General features: G+C 38.5%; 1 protein-coding gene across 1 annotated transcript; it reads right to left on the bottom strand.

Moving 5' to 3' along the window:
* Window positions 1-1,031: 1,031 nt before the first annotated feature.
* On the bottom strand, window positions 1,032-1,891 carry LOC111400651. Its single transcript, XM_023028049.1, has 2 exons — window positions 1,794-1,891; window positions 1,032-1,443 (listed from the first exon to the last, which is right to left on the bottom strand). The coding sequence occupies exons 1-2, from the start codon at window positions 1,889-1,891 to the stop codon at window positions 1,032-1,034; spliced, it is 510 nt and encodes a 169-aa protein (XP_022883817.1).
* Between the last annotated feature and the right edge of the window lie 263 nt (window positions 1,892-2,154).

Below are 2,154 nucleotides of genomic sequence, written 5' to 3' on the forward strand. Positions count from 1 at the left end.
TCGCATGGCAAATCTGACAAGTATCTTATCAATGTATGAAGCTTGGGATAGAGCTATCTGCTTGTTCTTTCGATCTCTTAAGATCTGAATACCTAGAACATAGCTAGCTTCTCCTAAGTCCTTCATATGAAATTATTGGGCCAACCATGCTTTCGTAGACAATAATGCTCCAACATCATTTCCAATGAGTAGAATATCATCCACATATAGCACGAGAAAAATTACAATTTTCTCCTGTATCTTCTTATAGACACGGGGTTCATCAAAATTCTGATCAAAACCATATGTCTTAATGACTTCGTCGAATCTCTTGTTTCAAGATCTTGATACTTGCTTCAACCCATAAATGGACCGCTGAAGCTTGCAAACTTTGTCTTCATGACCAAGTTCTATGAATCCATCTGGTTGCACCATATAAATACTTTCCTCAAGATGGTCATTCAAAAAAGCTGTCTTGACATCCATTTGCCACACCTGATAATCAAAATGAGTTGCAATGGATAAAAGAATCCAGATAGACTTAAGCATAGCCACAGGAAAAAAGGTCCCCTCGTAATTTATGCCTTCTCGTTGGGTGAAACCCTTAGCCACTAGCCTTGCTTTGAAAGTGTCCACTTTTCCATCTGCTTTTCTCTTTCTCTTATAGACCCACTTGCACCCGATGAGTTTTATCCCTTCTGGTGCATCTACAAGTTTCCAGACCTGATTGGAATACATAGATTCCATTTCAGCATTCATAGCTTGTTGCCATAAATCTGCATCCATATCATTCGTGGCCTCCTTATATGAAGTCGGGTCATCAACTTGTGTTGTGGAGATCGCCTGATTGGACTCTCCAACTAATAAGTACCTAAAAGGTGGTCTAATAACCCTCTGACTTTTTCTAAGGGGCAGTAGATCTTGGATTGTGGCATCGTTTGGAATTGTAACGTTTGTATCAATGTTGGTATCACCATTAGGTGGTTCCATTACCTCCTCAATACCTTCAACATTTACTTGATCCATGGGATTGGATGACTCATCTCTCCCACTCAAACACATTGTTTAGGTATATCTGACACCAAGGGTTGTCTGTCATGAGATTGTGTTTCAGGAATTGATGTGGTGGAATTGCTCCCACTCAGTTCTTCTAATACGACCTTGCTTTTGGACTGGCGTTCATTAATATACTTATCCTCTAGGAAAGTGGAATTTGTGCTAACAAAGACTTCCCTATCTAGAGGACTATAAAAATAATATCCCCTGGTACCTTTAGGGTATCCCACAAACAGGCATATCTCTGATCTAGACTCCAACTTCTCTGCCTTCCCTTTCAGCACATGAGCTGGACATCCCCAAATTCGAATATAACGTAAGCTAGGCTTGAGCCCATTCCATAATTCCAGGAGAGTCTTAGGAACTGACTTAGAAGGAACTAAGTTAAGAACATATGCTGCTGTTTTCAGTGCATATCCCCAAAATGAGATAGGTAGAGTTGCGAAACTCATCATTAACCTAACCATGTCTAACAATGTCCTATTTCTTCTTTCTGAAATGCCATTCTGTTGGGGTGTACCCGGCGCACTTAGTTGAGAAACAATACCATTTTCTGTTAATTAGTCCCTGAATTCTCCCGAGAGATATTCGCCACATCGATCTGATCAAAGTGTTTTAATATTTTTACCCAAATGTTTCTCGACCTCAGCCCGATACTCTTTGAATTTTTCAAAAACATCTGACTTTCAAGTAATTAAGTAGATGTATCCGAATCTAGAGTAATCATCGGTAAAAGTGATAAATACTCATAACCCCCACTCACAGGTGTATTCATAGGTCCACATACATCAAAATGAACTAGTTCTAATACTTCTTTAGCTCTATGTCCTTTTGCTAGAAAGGATCTCTTGGTCATTTTACCCTCCAAACAAGAATCACAAACTGACAATGGTTCGACCTTAAGTGTGTTAAGTGGATCATCTCTAGCCAATCTTTATGTCCATTTAAGGTTAATATGTCCAAGTCTAAGATGCCATAAATAAGTATCACTAGTATGGTTAGACATTCATTCATGGTTTGCAGAAGTAACATTTATTTCATTTGTGGCACAATTTAAAATATAAAGACCATTCACTAAATATCCAGTACAAATAGGAGCTTTATTCTGTATAATATGAA

The sequence above is a fragment of the Olea europaea genome, chromosome 10, assembly GCF_002742605.1.
Source record: "Olea europaea var. sylvestris chromosome 10, O_europaea_v1, whole genome shotgun sequence".
Taxonomy (NCBI): domain Eukaryota; kingdom Viridiplantae; phylum Streptophyta; class Magnoliopsida; order Lamiales; family Oleaceae; genus Olea; species Olea europaea.